Source organism: Aulostomus chinensis, chromosome 7 (assembly GCF_037954235.1).
Source record: "Aulostomus chinensis isolate RoL2024-O1b breed Wild chromosome 7, RoL_Achi_v1.0, whole genome shotgun sequence".
NCBI lineage: Eukaryota > Metazoa > Chordata > Actinopteri > Syngnathiformes > Aulostomidae > Aulostomus > Aulostomus chinensis.
Genome location: NC_141326.1, coordinates 18,633,057 through 18,652,456, shown reverse-complemented (window position 1 = coordinate 18,652,456; position 19,400 = coordinate 18,633,057). Strand labels below are relative to the sequence as shown.

The 19,400-nt window shown below is 39.9% G+C and overlaps 1 protein-coding gene and 1 long non-coding RNA gene across 4 annotated transcripts in view; one reads left to right on the top strand and one right to left on the bottom strand.

The window, feature by feature from the left end:
* Positions 1-2,734, bottom strand: part of lysmd4 (LysM, putative peptidoglycan-binding, domain containing 4) — a 2,989-nt gene extending 255 nt beyond the window's left edge. Inside the window, exons 1-3 of one of the 2 annotated variants that reach the window (XM_086208954.1) lie at positions 2,613-2,734; positions 1,251-1,522; positions 1-1,166 (exon numbers count right to left, since the gene is read on the bottom strand). The exon at positions 1-1,166 is cut by the window's left edge and continues 255 nt beyond it. In XM_086208954.1, coding sequence (XP_086065080.1) covers positions 621-1,166; positions 1,251-1,508 — 804 coding nt within the window. In that variant the 5' untranslated portion in view covers positions 1,509-1,522; positions 2,613-2,734 and the 3' untranslated portion in view covers positions 1-620. Of the gene's footprint in view, positions 1,167-1,250; positions 1,663-2,612 lie in introns of those variants that run through there. The other variant, XM_086208953.1, reaches the window with a different exon arrangement.
* Positions 2,735-4,754: 2,020 nt separating this feature from the next.
* Positions 4,755-19,400, top strand: part of LOC147258857 (uncharacterized) — a 138,644-nt gene continuing 123,998 nt past the window's right edge. The window contains exons 1-2 of one of the 2 annotated variants that reach the window (XR_015117082.1): positions 4,755-4,917; positions 5,918-5,960. This is a non-coding gene — a long non-coding RNA (uncharacterized LOC147258857). The remainder of the gene's footprint in view (positions 4,918-5,917; positions 5,961-19,400) is intronic. The other variant, XR_015117083.1, reaches the window with a different exon arrangement.

The following is a 19,400-nucleotide window of genomic DNA, read 5'->3' as shown; positions in this document are numbered from 1 at the left end:
AAGAAAAACGTACCTGGCTCATTAAACAATGTCTCAAATGATTCAAGTGCTCAGATTACATATATGTATATAACATGACAGCAAGGTGTAAGCCTCTTTCATATACAGAGAACTTGTCCGTGATTTAATGTATTTTTTTTTAAATAGAACACTTTGCATTTTTCAACATACAGTACAATGTCATGTGAACGTAGTATATTGCACCACACTGTTACTGTAAACAAGGGTTATGGCTTATAATTCAGACCCAGAGAGAAGGTGTGAGGAAGACTAAAGCATCCAAAACCAGAAAAATACATTCAATCCAAGAAGGCACAGTTCAAGAGCACCATGTATCCACGGTCTAATTAGCAAAATGTGTTAAAAATATATTAATATGAAGAATCTTGTGGTGTAGAGGCCGCCTGTGTGAACCTTAAAGCACAAATGAATCGCCTCAGACTGAATAAAACCACCTGAGGAACAGTAACAAACATTTTTACAAAGAGCAGCGACATTTCAGGAAACTATTTTATGAAAAACTCTGATGCCACCAAACTTGACACATGGTGTTATTGCACTTAGAGATATGGCTTCATTTTTTTTTTTATAAGATCTGACCTAAAACTCAAGCTTTGAGACTATCCAGGCTCAGACCCTCTGGTACCAAAGTCCGTCCCTGAGCCACTGGAGGAGTTGATGGGTGGCTCTAATCCACTGCTACCATCTGCTGGTGATGCTCCTCCACTAGATTTAGTTTTGAAGTAAATCACATAAAACAACGGCAGGACGATTCCTATCAGGAGCATGGCGATGACGGCGTTCCACCACTGGATGCCCCAGTCAGAGCTCTGACTCTTCAGACGCCGTCCTCTGAAACTGAACCTCTGTGGTTTCTCATCCAAGAAATCTTCCTCACGATCGTTTGTAGCTTGAATCAGTTTTTCAATATCATCATCCACCTCCATGAGAAAGTCTGTGACCTCGTGTAGGTGCGGTTGGGCTCTGGCTCTGTCTGGACTCGTCACTGCAGTGGAAGATGAATGTGGTAGTTTTTCTTCAGGGTCACTCAGGTCTGAGTACGTCTCTGTCAGAAAACTGTGTTTCTGAAGTGGTATCTTGACAGATTTCAGTGCGAATAAATCCTGCTCCTGCATGAGGCTGTTAATTCTCTTTATGTCCGCCACCTGTTGACGTAAATACATGAGAAGAACGCTTCAGTGGATCGCCAACAGCACAGATGACACAAAAACTCAACAAACACTCCCTACCTTACAGCCATACTGCAGTGCAAGCTTGTTCAGACTGTCACCATCCAACACCTCCCGCTCCAGCAAGTGGACACTCCTCGGATAGTCCTGATCCTGGACAACCCGAGGCCTCATCTCCATGACACTGAGCCCCTCATTGTCCGAGGACACAGGTGACTCATTTGTTCTCTTCTTAAACATGTACACCTGGCCATCAGCACTGGCGTGGACATCCACCGGAGCCTGGAACGCCTGAGGAACGTGCTCCCCTCGCCGCATGATCGAGCAGTGAGCTGGAAGTAATTTTCAGACATTAAAAAGAGGAATGTAGGAATTCACATGGATATTTCCTCCTCAGCCTTTGTGAGGCTCACAACAGCTCTGTTGGGTTTGTTTGTGTCCATCGTCTTCCGTCTAACCGAGCAAAAGCAACACCTGATTCTACTTAAATCAACTAAGCTGTGTCCACACAGTTCATTTGTTGGATCAGGTGTTGCTTTTGCTTGGTTAGAATGAAAACCTGCAGCCACACACCCCTGCCATAAAAGGACATGGATATTGAATAAAATAAATCCTAAGTTTCTCATGCTCACTGGCCCTTTCTGGTTTCTTGGAGCCCGACATCCACCTGTGGCATCATGACTACTGCAGCAAGTCATGCACAGGATGGCTGAAGACAAGGACTTAATTCTTTTGTTAAGGTAAAATTATGCTTTGGTTCTGATTGTTGAGTTACCTGCACTTGAAAAATGATCACATAATGTTATGGAAGCAACATTACACGTAATTGTCACTGAAACGTGCAAATTGTAAACTCAACAATATAAAACTTAAAACTAAATTGGGGAATTTGTCATATCATTTTAGCACTTTAACAAAACAGAATGTATTTGATTTTAGTCCAAAATTTTGGCACTCCTGGTCTACACTGAACCGAAAGCCTACCGTACTTTAATAACAGAAAAGCATATTTCTGAGGAGTCTCGGCCACCCACACACTATTAGGCCTACACGGATGGAGTTCAATGTAGCACATATAGGGAAACTCTAGCATCATTGTTAGTGCAATATATCAGTCTGTATATTTCTGGTGACTCATCAGTACTACACTAACATTAAAAATGTATTCAACTTTTATAACTGGCAGGACTTAAATTAACTTCAGAGCTGTTTGGGACCACCACAGGTGAGACAAAAAAGGGAGAATTATATGGAGGCCATCAACGTCAGCTAACAGTTAGCATGTTAGTTTGACGTTCACCATCTGTGTTGACCGGAACTGCTCAGTAACAAACCAGCGACATGTTTCACTTCAGTAGTTAGTTGTCGTGCTTGTGAGCAGGTGGAGGATCAGTTCAGAATCGACACAAACCGTCCAGTTACCTTTCAAGGCTAGTGCTTCGTCAACAGTATTATTAGCCGCCACGCTATCATGCAGTCCGTTAGCTTCAGTGCTACAGCCTTAACTTCTTCTTTTGGCGTAATTATTGTTTTGCAAACCAGCTTATAGGCGTATTACCGCCACCTACTGGACTGGAAAGGAAATAGTATCAGTAAACCCCATTTTTCCCCACTCCTAAATCATTTGATGATGTATTTCTGCCCATCTACATCCACCGTAAAGGCAGAATAGGAAGAATAACTTGCTACTGGCATGGAAAATGACATATTGGGCGAGAGTCTTGGTTACTTTCACACGTTCTAGATAAGTTCTTATGTTTAATAAAATTTAATTGAACAGAGCACACAATTCTATAGAAAAATTACATCGGGGTTCATACATATTTTTTAGAAATACAGTTCCATGACCTTTCCACACCTTTGGGAATTTTTTTTTTGAATTCTTGGAATCTTCTTTTTACGCATGAAAAATAAGTCAAAATATACGTGTGTATTTATCTAAGACTAGTGCCACCCTATATGGTTTGATAAAAAATAAATATTACAATCAATCAGTGTTAACAATAGAGTTCTGGATGTTATGTGGATATTTATGAAGCAAATGTAATGTATTTTCCTCAAATTCTATATGGTTTTATTTATTTTTCAACATATTTTTTCATTTACACTAATCCATGACTTTTCCAGGTTTTGCCATGATCACATGGACCCTGGTAATTTACTTAACAGCTTTTTAGCTCCATGTCCCAAAATACAGGGTTACTGGAAAGATGGCTTTGCTTTTTTTGTGTTCCTTGTTTGCTTTTGTTTTGTTCGTTTTTGTTGTTTTTTTTCCCCCATCCATCCACCCATTTTCTATACCACTTATCTATTCAGGGTCATGGGAGGGCTGGAGCCTATCCCAGCTGACATTGGGGACTGCAGCAGCGCACAGCCTCTGGGCCCCAGAAGCTGATGAACATGAATATTGGTTTCTGGGTCTGGAGGGGAAGAAGCAATGAGATCCAAGAAAGGTCAAGGCGACAGTGGTGCCCCCTGTAATATAAACTGTCCACCAGATGGGGCTGTAGGTCTGTCCCATCACTACAGCAACAGCTCTAATTCTGACATCATGAAACAGGATTTTTGGTATAAGACAAAGCGTCCCCCCCCCTTTTCTTATATTTATTATTAACGGGTATCAGAATGGTCCGTTTGGTATCACACCCATAGTCACAAAAAAGGGGGATGTGAGCTGGATGCAACCTAACAAGCTCAGTAACCAGTTGTTAAAAGTTGCATATGTAGCTCAACTGAAGTACTACACAAACTGAAATTATGGTCACTTTATAGTTCTGGACTGTTTGCCTGTGTGTTTAAGGTATTCTTTGCTGGTGTGAGGGAAAAAAAAAACAACAACCTTAAACCAGTTACCTTAGGGTTCATTGTCCTGGGAATGGAAAAACACTGGTGTTGGATCAGGAGGTTTGAGACACTTTCTTAACCATCGCCCAATAATTCTGGATGCACTTGGTGTACAATAGTATTTGTGTATAGTTGAAGTCCATCCATCCACCCATTTTCTATACCGCATATCCGCTAAGTGGCGTGGGGGCTGGTTACTAGACAGCCACTATCTCTGAGCCATGCTTTTAGTTGAAGTCGTTCTACTCTATTATATTTTCATTTTATTCATTCGTCACTCCATTTTTAACCTTTGCTTATTGAGCTGCTGTAACTGGCAAAATTCCCTGCTAAACAAATAATAATAATTATATAAGGATTAACTTTACTTTTTTACAATAAACAGGGATACTTTGCAAATCAAACCATCAAGCAATAACTGATTGTGATAACTTGAGAAAAAACAAGAGGGTTTACATGATGCTTTTAACTCAATAAAACACAATAGAAGAAATCAAATAAGGTCGTACACCAGGTCAGAAAAGCGTAAAAGCTACAACCAAGAAAGGTAAAGATTAAATGGATATTAAAACAAACCTCAGTAAAAACAAAGACTCCCAAACAACAATGCATTGCTGCGTGAGTCACAATTAAACCTGTATACTGAAGAGAGGACGCTCAATACTGATCTCCCCCCCAGTGGCCCTGTTTGGTATGACGCTGCAGATGTCATGCGTACGTCATTCGTACAGGGCACCTGATTGGTCAGTCTTGTGGTGGCGGTCTGCACTAAACTTTTCATGATTGCCGGCCGACTGAGGGAGAAGTCAGTAGCTGCCAATCTTCCCACCTGACATTGGCAGGCCAGTCCCGCTTCCCAACAAACGTACGCCGGATAACAATGGTAAGAAAACTGTTGACGTGAAAACGACACGATAAGTTATACTAAACTACTACAACCGTGCCATTACAATCCTGACTTGCTAATTCAACAGCAGCTGAACAATGTTTGGTTTTGTACAAAACCACTGTCCACAAATAACGAGTCGCGTCAGCAAAACAAGGAGAAACTCCGGGACTTTTTTGCCAGCGGTGGCAACGCCATTTTGGACTTAAATGTTCAGCGTCCGTAGCAAAGAACAATGTCCGCGTTGAAGCCAAGTTGAGCCGAGACGATAAAGTCAAGCTAAAGTGGTGTCTTTAAGTCCATTGACGAGTTGCACAACATTTTTCCCAAGGTTGCAAATGAAAACCCTTCTTACAGCAGCCATTTTGACGAGCAAAGCAGGTGTGTAACAGATAATATCAATTATGGTTCCAGTCTATTTAGTCTGAAGCCATTCCAGTCAGTCAGCAGGTACATTACCAGAGTCCTGGACTACGTAAACGGAACAGGTCCAATTACTGTATGTCCTAACACCTGTGTGCCCTACAAAGAAGTGGAAATGTGGCTGCGGTTGAAAGGAACTGCATGGCAACTCCATCTTGTGTGTCTGTGGAGGAGATTTATTTTCTGAATGAAACAACAAATTTGTTCTTTCAGAAATGGAAGCCCAACTCTCTAAAGTTACAAAACATCATGCTTGAGGATGTTGCGTATGATCGACCAGAAAGTGTTCTGTAGGTTCTTAAGATGTTCTTTAGGTTTTTTTTAGATGTTGCTGACAATTAGACAGTTTCTTTTTTTCATCTCGTGTTTTTTTTTTTTTTGGATGTAGTTGTCTTTGTCACAGTGTTAAACCAAAGCACATAAAGAAAGAAAATCAGGTGAAAAATTGGAGGAACTGTGTAACTTTTGGTGGAAAATACAAATGTTGTTTGAAAACATATGATATGAAGTCCACAAACAGAAGTGAAATTGTTGTCAAAACAAACCAGAGTATGACAAAGGGTTTGTGTTTCAGGGGGAGGAAGCAAAAGAACGTGTATAAAAGGAGACGTGATGAGGTTAGTTGTATTGTTGTCATGACATTGCTTTTGTGGTTTTGTGAAACAGTCTGTGCAGGTCAAGTTGAATTAAATCATAATTAGTCCACAAACACTCAAGACAACACACTTTTGTACCGATTAGCCTTGAAGCAGTGGTCTCCACCTGCAGTTCTGACAAAACAGTTCAGTTCAAAACCGAAAACTAATGTGTGCACCAATCTTTGTGGCTGACCTGTCAATTGATTTATTTTCCTCCAGTTGATGACTGAATGAACTTGTATAAATAAGCTCACAGTTGAGTTGGCTTGAACTTTTTTTTTTGCGCAGGATTCAGCACATTCAATCTTTGCAGTGGTTCCAGTTTTGCCTTTTATGAAATATTATATAGTGTTTGTACATTATTCAGAGTCATATTTAATATAGATCTAAGGTACAAGCAAGACTGGTTAAACATGAAGTTAATAGCAGTCATGCATATTCTAGTGTTTCTTTCCACATATGCATACGCATTCAGCCGGAAACCACAGATGACCTCCTGTTGACTCCTTTAACCAGACAGCATAGCTGACTCAAAAGAAAATCTGATTTTGTGAGTTAGAATATGAAACCACTCTCTTAGAGAAAAAAAAACAAATTTATTAGTGGTCTGGTGTAATTATATAATGGCATTTAGCCATCATTGATTATGAATTGTTTTGTTACTATATGTTCATCCGCTGCATAACCAGCACGTTAAAGTGAACCTCCCTGTTACTTAATTGTCTCATGAAGTCAACCTTTGCACTTGGAAAAGCTGAACAATAGTAAAGTTAATGTTGCCTTAAAGGGAATCATCATATCATTTACATTGCATTCAGATTCAGGGTGTAGCGCTGAATGATGATCAACAAAGCGGCATAATGTGGCATATTTCAGGGCCACTGAGCAGCTCGGCTAACTGACAGAGAGAGAGAGAGAGAGAGACAGAGAGAGATGGAGATAAAGAGGGAGGCAGGGATGGAGAAGCATGCACATGTTGCCCAAAGAACAACAGAAAGGGCTTTGCCATAAATGATTCAGAGCAAAGATAAAATATTTATCGAGGTGAAAGATTCATGTATGCCACATCTATGAACTCATTGCTGTATGGGTACATTATATTGGGCGCCTGTATCCTGTGTGAATTACAAGATACAAGAATTTTTGAAACAGTTTAAGTGGCTCTTTTATCAATTTCTGGGAGTTTTTAGGAACTGAATCCCACAGAACCATTAACCTAATGTTGAAAATGTTTGAGGTGTAGTGCGTCATCTTTTCATATACGACAACATCCTGTACATTCGAACAAATGTGCTCATTAAGCTCAATCATGAATCTCTACAATTTCCCAGTATTTCTGTTTTGTTAAGTGGCATTGTTCTTGCTCTGTCAGAAGATGAAAACTGCATATATTTAAAGACAGCGTGCGCACCAGAAACATGCCAGCTGACCTAGCTACTTCTGGTTAGCTGTCTGGTGACTTGAATGTTAATAAATAATAATAAATATAATTTGGGTGGTTTAGCTTGCCCTTCCAAAGGGAAACAGAGTAAACAGATCCATTTCTGATAGAGAACAACTCATTTAAGGGGGATATCTGAAGTTCAGATCAGTTACCTTCTCTTTTACACCTGCAGCATAAACTCCGGGGGAGGCTTTGGGAACGCCAGCTACTTCTATTTAGCCCCCCTACTAACTTGAATGTAGATAAATACTTTCATCAAGTGGCTTTGCAAGATTTTCCAAATGTTAACAGATATAATTGATCAAATTCTGATCATAAAGAAGTCATTTCACAGACTTTTATGTTGCTCAAAACAACTTCAAATATTAGTGCATATTTTTCATGCAAAAAACTGGAGGATACAATTTTTGTTATCTGCTTGATGAAAGTTGAAATGAACAGCAGGTGATTGTGGAGGTTTGTATCGGAAACCCACGGGGGTCGTGCCGAAGTTGACGTGGGGACTCCAGATTAAATCTTTATGGTTCAGGGTCATTGCAACAGTTCAGATGTTCATTGATTAAATGTCAGCAGCCCAGGTGAATGTGATTCACATCTCAGAGGGGCCTAATTCCACAATCCATCAGCAGTGGGGGGACATTGAAAACAACACATTCAAACATCCAAACACGATGTGTTTAGAGCACATGCTTTATTGTAGTTTTACAACATTGGTAGAGTAGTAGAGCGTTTTATGCTGGAGTAACTGGGCCGTCAGAGTGAAGTAACCGAATTGCTGAACGGCCGTCTGCAGCCTAGCTTACAGGAAGAGTTCGTCAAAAGTGTGTTTTTCCGAGTTTCCCCAATTTTAGTTGCTGTACAAGATATATTTATTGATTTTTTTTTTTTTTTTGTAAAATGACTAGTCTTTTATCTGGAAAAAAAAAAACGCCATTTCAGGTATTCATTCATGTTAACAGCAGAAAGTTGCTTTGCCTACATGTGTTTCAAAGGTTTTATTATTTCTTTTTTTTTTTTAAGGCATTTACTCTTCAATTTTATAGACATCAAGAGATTTGCAGCCATTTGTCTGGAACAAAAACGGGTGTTTTTAGCATTTTAAAAAAAAACTTGTATTCCATCTCTAACCACGATCTTTCCCGAACACTAACCAAGTGGTTTTTGTACCTTTTTAAAATAGCTAGACTTTAACCACCGCATTGTCACATCTGTTGTGAAACATTGCATTTTCCACTGAGAATAAAACAAATGCATGGCACTTTGCTAGAGTTTCTCACTGCAGGGTTTAGTGCAGTGGCCCCGATTGCTCATGTTGCTAGATATTTATAGGAATATGCACAACAAATTTTGCAAAAGTTAGATACATTTTGTCTCATAAGATATACAAGTATTTAAGAGAATACGCGTTTTGGAAAGTAATTTCAGATAAACCAATATGCATTTTCAGTTTGTCCATTTACTTATTGATTTCGTCATTCATCAGAACTGCGCCATGAGTTCGTTTGATGGATCCTAATTACAAGACAATATTTAGTTGTGTAAAGTTTTACGACATTTTAATTCCAAATATTTAAGCACATATGTCCACAGTCTGCCCTTTTTTTTTGCGGGCAGGACCCATTGCGAAGCTCATTGTTGATGGTATTCGGTGACCTTGCCGCCAAAATGCCTTCAGCGTACAAGTTGTTCGTCCACTGCACTCTCAGCTCTCTTAATCGTAAATAGTTCAAGATTTGGGAGACTGCCAAGCTCGTCAATGTCACCTCTTTCTCACAACCTATCAAAATGAAGAAGCGGCAGGATTTATGATATCAATGCTGTCAAGAGTTCCAGAGGAGAACCTGATCTTTTCGGTCACTGATGACGTTCTTATTTACGATCTAAAAAGGATGGGTTAGCGTGAACAGTATTTGAAATCAAGAGGAATCTTGCCACGCCTGTCAGGCTGTCAGATGGTCAGATGAGTGTTTCTCACAGTCATATTTCTTGTCAGTTAGACATGAGGGAATGTGTACGGACTCGAGGATGCTTTTTGTAACCTAGCAACAACAAAAGCTTGAGAGCATGTCTTTTTGAAGGAGGTTGTGGACACCGTTACTAGCTCACCAAACAGGAAATTTTACTGATTTTCTTCCATTTTTCAAATGACAGTAAACATAATTTAGGGTTTTATTTGGCCAAAAGAAGTGATTTAAAGATGGATATCCCAAGAAATGTTGAAAAAGGCAATAAATGTTAATCGATATTTACCTCCACCAAGGTTGGGTTGTCTGTGTGATCAAACAAAAAGCTGTAGATGGATTTTGAGGAAATTTGGCAAGATGATAGAATGGAAATTGAGAGACTTAAATTTGGATTGGAACCAGATCTGTATCTGATGACGATGTATTGCCTTGAGTCTGCGTGCCTTTTCCTTTTTTATATTTTTCAAACAATTGAAGAAAACTATGACTTATAAATTAATACCAAAATAATTGTGTTGATAGCACCGTAACTTGAATGTAGTGACTCATTATGTAATTGAATATTAGATGAAAAAATACAAGGTTAATTAAGCTTCTGTGAGGGGCAGCATTTGGTGCTAACGTGCTAGCTAAAAAAAAGTCACTTTGATTACACATTATAATTGCATGCCAATGATGGCGTATTTGAGGCTGCGCTGGGTAAATTTCAGGCAAGGAAGGCCTTCAGCAAGAGGACTCAGGGAACAATTTGCTGATAGGTGCAGTGCAACTGTAGTGGGGTATATTAATTTGGATCCCAAACCCCAAGGGTGACCCCTCACATGAGACAGAGTTCTGGCAGTGCTGGTCTTCATGCAGGCCATGAGCGCACAGTGACACATAACCTTGCCCTGTCACCACCCTCACCAGTGTGTCAGCTAACATTACCGTGATTGACGTTGAGCCAGCACACCAGCCCTACAAGATCTGAGGCTCTGTATAACCTCGCCCTAGCTATGTACACAGCTAGGACATTTGGGGCATGCTACTGGATCATGGGGCCATCTGTGGTAATAGCCTCTGATGTCACAAGGTTTTACATTTGTAAGCCAAAAATCAAGCGTTTTATTTTTACTTACAGACAAAGCTCTTAAGAAACGTAGTCTTTTAATGATGTTTTAATGTTATAATGTGCTGTGTCAGTGACAGGTAGGGAGATAACACAGAACAATAAATTTTATAAAGGTGATGTAATTTTTTGGGAGAAAATTTGCAATAATCCATTTTACATTCTGTCTATCAAAGACCGGTGACTTGAATAGCTTTGGGCTGAAAACAAAGATGTGACAAATGTATTAGATAGTTTCCTACTGCAGTATGGTGCTGGTTAACACTGACGAAATGACCATAAGGAGAATTCCAAACCAGGCATGTGAGTCACAAGCCTAAAAGTGCTATAGAACAGGCTTTGTCAGGCCAGACTGACACCTGTATGCCAGTTGTAAGAGTGTTAGACCAGGTGCAGGATTGGTACCCTGACTGGCCTGCACCTTTGCTGCATTTACTCTCAAGAAAAACTTTGGATATATATATATAAATATAAATAAATTTCCATGTAACCGCAATCCTGAGCTGGCCTACTGTTGCTGTGTTACAAAGAGAATTTGAGCTTCCTTCTGATGTTTGGATTTTTAATGATGCTTGCCAGTTCAGGTACTGCACAGTGGCCCTACACAAGCAAGTGCACTTTGATTCTTTCAGTTATTTTCAATGAAGATGTCCTCTTATGCTCTGTTTTCTGTCCGGTCAACAGGGAGGAAAAATTACTCTCAAGGTGAAGGATAAGAACCAAGATGCATTGTCCAATAGACATACAGGCATATATTCTACAACTCAAGAATATGCAGTGTTCTTACATTTGTTTTATCATCACTCTTCAATTGGAAATAAAATAAATATAATCTGTCATGTTAAAAATTAAAAGAAGTAGTTATGAAGTAAGATTTGTTGACATTTCTTTTGACTTTCTCAAAACAAGCACCCGAACATGGCTAAAGAAAAATAAATTTAATGTAAATTCTTTGTCTTATGATGAACCCTGTTTCCCTCAGTATCAGGGGACATTTCTACATATTAACACCTGATGTCATATGCGACATTTGGCAGTTAATCTGGCTAATGTGATTTCTAAAGCTAAAGTGAAAGCCACGACGTAAATGTTTGGGACGCTGATAGTTTGCTGACAGAAGTTAGAGAAGTGATTGTGCATTCAAATGATCCCTCACTGTAGTATTATTACAATGAGTTTTTAGTAGCATCTACCACTAGTATTAGAAACAATACATGACGGCCCTCCACTTTTATTTCAAATGCTACTTTATACAATGCCATAATGAGCAGTACTGTATTAACCTTTTGTGGAGAATGTCATGACCTACTGATGAAGTGCATCCTCTGTCCATTTAGTGGTCATCCACTGGGACAAGAGAACAATTAATCCCCCCCCCCTTCCCCCCCAAAAATGAAATGGTCAACATCGGGAAACATTACTTCTGTTTCCACCCATGGTATCCCCCTTTGCCACTTTTTCTTCCAAGAAGAAAATAAAAGAAGACAGGCAAAACTGAGAGTCAAATTGGAGGTTAATTGGAGCCAGGAAAATGTCAACCAATTTTACCGATCACCCATGAGGAATATACAGCCCTCGGTGGGGAAAAAAAGAGAAAAAAGAAAAGATGCTGAAATATCTGCACAGTATATTAGCTTCCTATCCATAATGGCTTCCTGAAGAGAGTGATGATGACATCTTTTCAGCACTCTGTTCCCCCTCAGAGCATTTGGGTGCACAAAAGACAAAGTGAGAGAGAGTGTGTGTGTGTGTGTGTGTGTGTGTGTGCATGCGTGCACACACTGTGACTGTGTTTATATATGCTCGTGGTCTATGCTTTATATCAAAGTCAGTTTTGTTATTGAAGATACAAGCTGACTGGGAACCGACAGGTGTTGACACCAGATCTCTGGCACCTCTGTGGTCTTGACATATCCATCCCATCCATTTACTTCGATCATAACACACGGTAGTTTGACAACAACCTCTCTCCTCAAGGATATAACAGCACTCAGGATCTGATGAACTGTTTATTCTAAATATGACAAATACAGTGTTCTCCCGTTGTTGTTTTTTTTTAAGCATTCATCATGATGAGGGATGAGAGCCTTCACTGGTGTGCGTTTGTGGCTTGTGTATTTTTGAACGATTGTTAAAGCTTTATTTACTACCGAAATTGAAATCTTAGTTGTGGAGAAGGCGAGTTTTTAGTCTGAGCTGAAATATCACATCAGTCCAGCACTTTATAGCAGAAAGTGGCTTAGTTTAGGTGAAAAAGGAAAGAATGGCTGCACAGTGGTGTTTTATTTTTTTCATGATCTGGGCAATCTGGAATCGTAATCCATGATTTGATGAAACTTTTACGTTCTGTTGTTGAGGAATAATAACATAAAGTTGCCTTTGATGGTGCACTTGTTTGTTACAATAATTGAAATATGTGAAGTCTCGGAGGAAATATTAACAACCCCTTGCTTTGACATTTACAGTACAACAGATTCAGACCACATCCATTACTGTGTTGTTAATTAAATTGATTAGCTCATGCAAGTGCATGTTTATTGCAACCTTAGTTGGCAGCCATCTACATTACTTAGAGTAACCCATACTACCAGGAACATTAAATCTTGCTGTCAAGCCCTATAGACATTTTTGTCCCTTTGACAAAGGGCAACTTAGCCTTGATCTTCCTCAAAGGACTATAGAGACTAATGGCAATAAAAAGGATTACTCTCTGTATGAGAGAAGGTGCTGTAGTCTAGTCTTAATTGGCGAGTTCCCTTGCTAAGTTGATCTAGTCTTGAGGCTGCCAGTTATTGAACTGGTCAATTAATCTTCCCTCTCTCATAATGAGGTAGGGGATTTTTAGAAGGCTGCTCCTTCACACAAAGACAGACAATGTGCCCAAAGGATCCTCTGTCCCTGCATCCAGTGACCTGACAATTAAAATATGTACCTCCCTACTTCCCCCACCTCACCAGGTGGCAAATTGGTCTGACCCAACCTCGTATCAAAAGGACTAACAATGACTTCAAATCAACTTCACAGGCACAAAAAGAGGGGAAAGGGCAGTATCCTCCATGAAATAAGATTGTCGTAGTAAGATGTTTGGCCCCCATATCATTCCGCCTTTTTCATTTTGAAGTAAATGAATAGAGACTTGTTGGAACCTCCCTGCTGCGTGTCACAAAGGTTTACCCTCTCACAGGAAAACAAATGTGTTGCAGCATGACATTAATTTGAAGACACAGATGTAACAGTGGAATAAGCTAAATGTTCAGGGTTAAATGTGTTGACCTTCACTTGTAGCAGACATTAAATCTATTAAGTGAAATAGAGGATGTTAGAGAAGCCAGGCACAATCAATTGCAAAACATAAATCAGGGATCCACCTGTTTACCTCACATTCCATCTAACCCCCATACTCGTGAACAAGATTACCGTGATATATGGTATTAACCTCTCGACAAACTGAAGCTTCGGTATTTTGTCCTCCTATACACTTCAAAATTTTGGATTTAACCCTTTGTTGCATGCAATTCCACCAATTTGACGAAACCATTCGCACTTCTTATTCATTATTCATTGGAGACACTGTCAGTATTTTTGCCAGCAGAATGTAGTACACTCACCCTCACACAACTATATCTGGACAACCACTATATTTGTTTCACAGACTGAAACAATAGAATCAGTCGGTGTATGTATAAGGGATATTTACTGTTTGTTTCTGCCAAAATTTAAAAAGAAGCAACAATATGGCTGCCACAGGAAGTTAGCAGTGGGAGCCAAAAATAATGGGAATCAATGTAAAACCATAGAGTCCTGAAACACATTTGGTGTCAGTTTGAATGTTACTGATCCAACTAACATGTATAGTAATATAATTATCTATAATTTATAGGTGTTATGCTCAAGTTTTTTCTGTTGAGAAGATGCTGGATCATCATAGTGAAGGTGCCAGGAAGGTCAGAGCCAGTTCATGTTACCTGCCTCACTGTCACACAGTGTCACATGGCATTACATGCAGTGTTACCCACCACTGCAAATAAGTTCTCAACTTGTGGGAAACACCCTATGAAAGATGTGGCGAGTGTAACCTGTTTGTCATCCAGTATTTGGGAGTTGCAGTGATGCGTATTCATTCAAAGGCTTTAAAAATGCTCGTAGTAAGGAGGGAATGCATCTCTTCTAATACTGTCTGCCTTAATAAATGTATGCAGTAGCATACCATGTTAAAGAAGTTATATACTACTCTGACTTAGCCTGGTGAGACCATCTGTATGTGGTGAGCTGTGCAGCTACATATCGACCCCCTCCCACCTAAAGGGACTGCGATCAGAACTCTTCTGCTACGTGAGAGTAACGTAGCTCCTGATTGGTTCCTGTTGTTGAAGCTGCTGGCAACTAGGGACTACTGGTAGAGAATGGCGTCTCTCAAAGCAATAGGCAGTAACATTAGTGGGAAAGACACAGCAGTGAATGCTGTTATTGAAGAAATACATTCGTTAACATTAGTCAAACATGAACAGGAGGGTTCTGAGGGAGTTTCTCAACAAAAACTGATTTAGCATGTGATGGCATCATAGGTTATGTTACGCTAATGGCTGAAGGAGCTTATTCTTCACCCTATCACGGTGGCTGTTTTATCAAAGGGGATCCGGCATTTTGAGCTGGCGAGATACACGTGGTCTCCCCTGATTTAGTTTTTACTACTTTTCCTCTTTGTATGTGTACATCTAAGCACTATAGTAACATCTCTGACTTGCAAAGAATTAACTTTGAAAATAAAAGATGAGTCTTTTATCAGAATTGAAGAAAAGTGAAAGGCAAACCCAAGGCCATGGAATAGAGGAGCATATGACCTATAAAAGACTCCACCTTTGACTTTTAATGTGCTTCATGCAAGCTTATTGTTTGGTGTAAAACATAGATCTTTGAATGGGGAAAAAAGCTGAGCTGTATTTTTTTCCTGTGAATTCTGTAAAGATACATTTTCGAGCAGAATATGTCTAAACATGAACTTGACCTTTTTCAATTTCAATTTATGGTGACTGAATTGTTCAAATAGTAAAGCCCCTGTGAGAGGATGATTTCATAGTGAGATCACCCTAAGTATAGGTCAAGATCAGAGTCAAGTTTTTTTGGCTCTGTCTTGTGGAGTACAGACTCCACCGAGAGTAATTATTTGTGGAGGGTTTAGGGCCCTGGGGGTGACGGAGTGGGCGGGAGGGGCAGAGGGTGCGCTGAAACGGAAAGCACGCCAGTCCCACTCACGGTTGATGCTCAGTGAATCTGAAAGGTCATGTCATGTTTTCTGGCAATTGACTCGATTGGTTTGGATTCTGCAACATACGGCCGGGACAGTGGTGTGTACGTGTGTTTATTTGTGTGTTTGTGTGGGTCTCTGCACATTTGCTGGCAAATGTGCCCCTGGGTTATTTTTTTACATTGACCTTATTACCCTACACAGTGATGAGCTTGCCACATAATTTTCTCCCTCTATAATACAAATGCATCCAGATAGAAATAGTTTAATTGTTAACATCCATGAAAACATCTTGATGTGAAACTTATATATTCCTTTAAAGAACATGCAGTAATTGTAATTAAACATGCCAGTAACACCGCATCTTCATTAAAATATTTAATATCACAAAATATGTCGGTGAAAAGAGAAGCTGTTTAGTTTTGTGTCAGGGTAGCTTACTGTAATCTCATGAACAAAGACAGTGTAACCACATTTAATTAAAGTTGATCACAATCATCCAGCATGGACAGCTTAAGACCAGAAGCTAGCTCATGACATATCATGCAGTCTTTAAGGATGCATCCACCGTTATGGCTTCTGCCTTGAAGCCATTCTGTGCAAGTAATTTACCAGAACAATGTAATCTTAACCCCCCCCCCCCCTCCTTTATTCATCTTTGGGGAGGCTCAACTTTCCAGCTATAAATAAATAAATAAATAAATAAAAAAAAAAACACTGTCAGCATCAAAAATCTATCCTCGTATGGTTTCAAATGGAGCCATTTCATTCAGATCATGTTTTCATTATTAAGTAAAAATCATAGTATTTAGTGATGGAGTAGTGTTCTGTATCGACTATATTACTGACATTTAAAGAGTTTGTGAGTCTATTAAAATAGGTCCTAGTTTAAAAAAAAAAAACATGATAAAGGCTCCATCCTTTAGGCAATTGCACATTACATGTAGTTTCACCAGCCAATCCTTTGCCAGCCGTGAGTCTGCTATGCCTACGCGGTTGACTCCTGCACTCCAGCGGATCGGTGGCAGAGGTCCAGAATCACTTAGATCATTTTACCCGGGGCACAAAGGGCGGAAAGGAGCTACTGACCCTGCGCTCATCAGGCAGGGCTTTATGCCTCACTGACTTCCCTGGTGTGACATTTCTCCTGTATTTGCCCCCCTCCCAGTGCCTCCCTATGTTACCACCACAGCAGTGTAAAAAAAAAAGATCATTGTCTGTAGAGATATCAATCAAATGTACAGCATCTGGGGTCAATCTGCTGTCAGTGCTCCCCTTTTGCTGTCCCTCTCATGTAAAGTGACAATAATGACAGAATGTAGCCAGTTTACACAAGACGACACTTTGAATACCAACGTTGATAACCAAGTTACGACGCCGCACGCCCACCCTTGAACAAACACCCCGCCCCCCCTTCCCTGCTGCGGGTCACTCAGTGGTCATGACATTATTAAAGGATCAATTGTGCCTTAAAACATAGCCTGTCCTCCACGGGGACATGTCGTAGCACAGATGGGACTTATGCAGAGCGGCTTTAACATCTTTTAAAGTGCTTATGAGACAATGATCTAATGAGACATTTACATTTTGTTCAACTGGGCTGAGAAAGCTCAGACCCAATGAAAGCAACTGTCAGCTCATATTGCCAGCATAAATACCCACAGTTTTGTTAGGGGTCATTTCTACTTTTGTTTTACTTCATGTTATATTGTTTTATTTCCTGTGCAAAATTCTGTCATTCCCTTACTTTCAGAAGATTCATTGTGAATTTATTTTAACTCAATGCAGATTTTGATCAGTGTTTATTTATTCACTTTTTGTATACATTTAGCTTTTTTTCATGTGAAAAATGCTCATCAGTATTAGTATAAATAGTATAAATTGCTTTTGCAAAGAGAAGGTACCAGATTCTCACAAGCAAGAAATCTCCATATAAAAATAATTGGGAATTTTTAAAATTCCATTTATGTTTTGGATTAAAAAGTTATTTTATCAAATGCATACATTTCCCCCAGATGTATGATTCAAAAAAACAAACAAACAAACAAACTTGAAATTCAGGATCTCAAAGCTTGAAGTCCAGGTAAAACCTGTGTCATTAAAACATTAGCTGATAACCCTCAAGATAAATGATTCTTATAGTTTACACAGGGTTGGAGATGTGCATGTGATGTTAACAGACTTCAGTAAAATCCAAAGGTCTGGATATTCCCTCCATCTTTAAGTTGCTGTCAAGGGAGTTGTGAAGAAGAAGGGCTGGATAAGGTAAAAGCTTGGACATGCTGTGCCGGGATCAACACGTGTCTGCAAAAGCCTGGAGGTTCTACAACAATCTGTTCCAGTTGGTTCACTCTTGTGCTGTGACCTCAATTTTTGACTGCTGGAGCTTCTTTGCACTCTGGTTTGACACAAGAGCAGTACAGGCAGCTAGACACCCGCCCATCCGAGTACAGGGGGGAGGGGGGCGAGAGTAGGAGCTGCTCGAATATCAAACAATAAAACTGAGGAGTAACATTGAATTAACGTCTGCTCATCATTGGCTGCTGAAGCATCTTCAACTTGGCAATCCTGAGGAATGACACTTTCAATTGGGGTCAATTAGACCCCTGCTTCTGGATTTCAGGCAGCTTCTCAGCCTGGGGGTAATCATGGGCTATAGATATAATTAGAGTAACAGGCTTTCACACTGTAGTTCAAGCAGTGTAACAGAACGTTTGAGCAGCACTAGGGGTCACTGGCAGTCAGTGCAATCATCTAGTGAGGCGTCCCATATCATGGATAGCATCGCTTTTAGCTTTTTGATTTCAATGACTACTTTAACCTCTCTCACTGCTATATTTCTGACCTGGTAGTACTCGCCAGGATGCACCTTGACTTTCTTGGGTAGAGGTCTTCTGTCTGTTTCAGAGTCTCAGCTGAGAACTAAAGAGGACAGAGCTTTTACAGTCAGGGCCTCAAGGCTTTGGAACAGGATTGTGTTGATTGAATTGACATAGTTTCCTGGTCTGATAAGTGATTCTTAAGTGTCGTAAAGCTGCATTCTTTCTAATTGTCTAGTTTATATTTTGTCACTACTCAAGCTCCGCCGTCTCAAGCAAGTATGGTTATCTGTGGTTTGAGTGGCTCTGCCCTCTTCCTGCTCAACTCTGCTCAAGCTGAACTTTGGCTGGAACAATCAGGGACTAGCAGGAGTGGTTGAGTTCTAGCAGTTGTTGAAATATACAGATATTAAAGCTGAAAATAAGAAATACATTAAAGTACGAACTGAAGGTAAAGATGTGGTTGCTATTCTGTCATCCGGTTTTATTGGAAAAGTATAATTTACCGGCTTACTCCGTCAGTGGTGTCTGTGGTTACAGGCTGCTCCAAACACACCTCGCCTACTAGGATTCAATCTCTTCAAGCAATCCCCAATGGAGTGTGGCCAGACCCTATTCAGTGAATCCTGGGTCTGGTCTAACCAGGCTATTTTTTTCTTCCAAGGAGCCAAAATGTTTGAGGCCATTATGTGATGAGTGACATCAAGCTTGCCTCATTTTATTAGCAGTTCGTATCTGGAATGATAAGGGCCTTGGTCAGCTGACTGAATGATGTCTTGAACACATCTAGAACTTCTCCCATATTATAAGGTATGTACTGTACAACTGACAGACTGACA